This window comes from Amaranthus tricolor, chromosome 9, assembly GCF_026212465.1.
Source record: "Amaranthus tricolor cultivar Red isolate AtriRed21 chromosome 9, ASM2621246v1, whole genome shotgun sequence".
Taxonomy (NCBI): Eukaryota; Viridiplantae; Streptophyta; class Magnoliopsida; order Caryophyllales; family Amaranthaceae; genus Amaranthus; species Amaranthus tricolor.
Window position 1 is genome coordinate 14,532,893 of NC_080055.1, and position 1,040 is coordinate 14,533,932.

General features: G+C 35.9%; 1 protein-coding gene across 1 annotated transcript in view; it reads left to right on the plus strand.

The window, feature by feature from the left end:
• Positions 1–474: 474 nt before the first annotated feature.
• LOC130823270 (uncharacterized) overlaps positions 475–1,040 on the plus strand; it is a 2,508-nt gene continuing 1,942 nt past the window's right edge. Inside the window, exons 1-2 of the mRNA XM_057687895.1 lie at positions 475–792; positions 970–1,040. The exon at positions 970–1,040 is cut by the window's right edge and continues 1,072 nt beyond it. Of these exons, the coding sequence (XP_057543878.1) occupies positions 475–792; positions 970–1,040 (389 nt within the window). The remainder of the gene's footprint in view (positions 793–969) is intronic.

Below are 1,040 nucleotides of genomic sequence, written 5' to 3' on the forward strand. Positions count from 1 at the left end.
GTTCGACACTTCGACTGTCAATCTTTCCTCAATCCTCTTCCTGCTCTTCTCCTTGCTGACGAAGTGACGAGTGACGACGCCGGTCGCCGGCTCTAACCCTTTGTTTAAGTACAGTCCCGTCGTCTTCCCGAGTTACCATTGAAGGTACGCAGTTTCTCTTAACTTAATTTTATTAATTTTGTTAATTATCTTATTCTTTTGTTGATTATTCTCTTATGAAAATTCTAAATTTGGATTGTTTTGGGTGAATTGCAACATAATTTGTTGTTTTTTCAACAAAATTATGACGTTTTTTGCAATGGGTAGTGAGATTATTGAATTATGAACTGATTTTTGGTAAGTGAGATTATTGCATTGGAATTATAAAATTTGATGTGGGTTTATAAACTGATTTTTGCATTGGAATTATGAGATTATTGCATTTGGTAAGTGAGATTATTGAATTATGAGTCATATTTTTAATTTAATTAGGAAATGTCAAGTAATTCAAGTTCACCTTGTTCGAAAAAGTCAAAAGTAAAGGGAAGACAACTCGATCTTCGTGAATTATTGTTTAAAAGAATGAAATCCCAACAAACATCTAACGAAGGCAATGAATCTTCTCCTTTAAGTTCCCCTCTAAGTCCTCCTTTAAGTTCCCCTCCAAGTGAAGATGTTAATATGGAAGTAGGTGGTTCAAGTAGTTGTGATGAACCATTGGATGATGAATGGGTGTATGATGTTGAACTTCTTCCTCATGACCCGGGATTGAGGAAAAACATAATGGATTATCCCCCTAATGAAAGAAATCCGGTTAGGAGAGCATATATTCTCAAAAAACCTTGCCAACCAAAAACACATGATTTCCCTCAAAGTAATATCTCCGGTAGGTTACGCCGTTTTAGTTTGAATTGGTTCAAAAAATGGGATTGGCTTGAATATAGTGTTGAAATGGATGCCGCATTTTGTTTTGTTTGTTATTTGTTCAAGAGGGATGTTGAAATTAACAAGGGGGGTGATGCATTTGTTGTCGGAGGGTTTAGAGCGTGGAGTAAACCTGA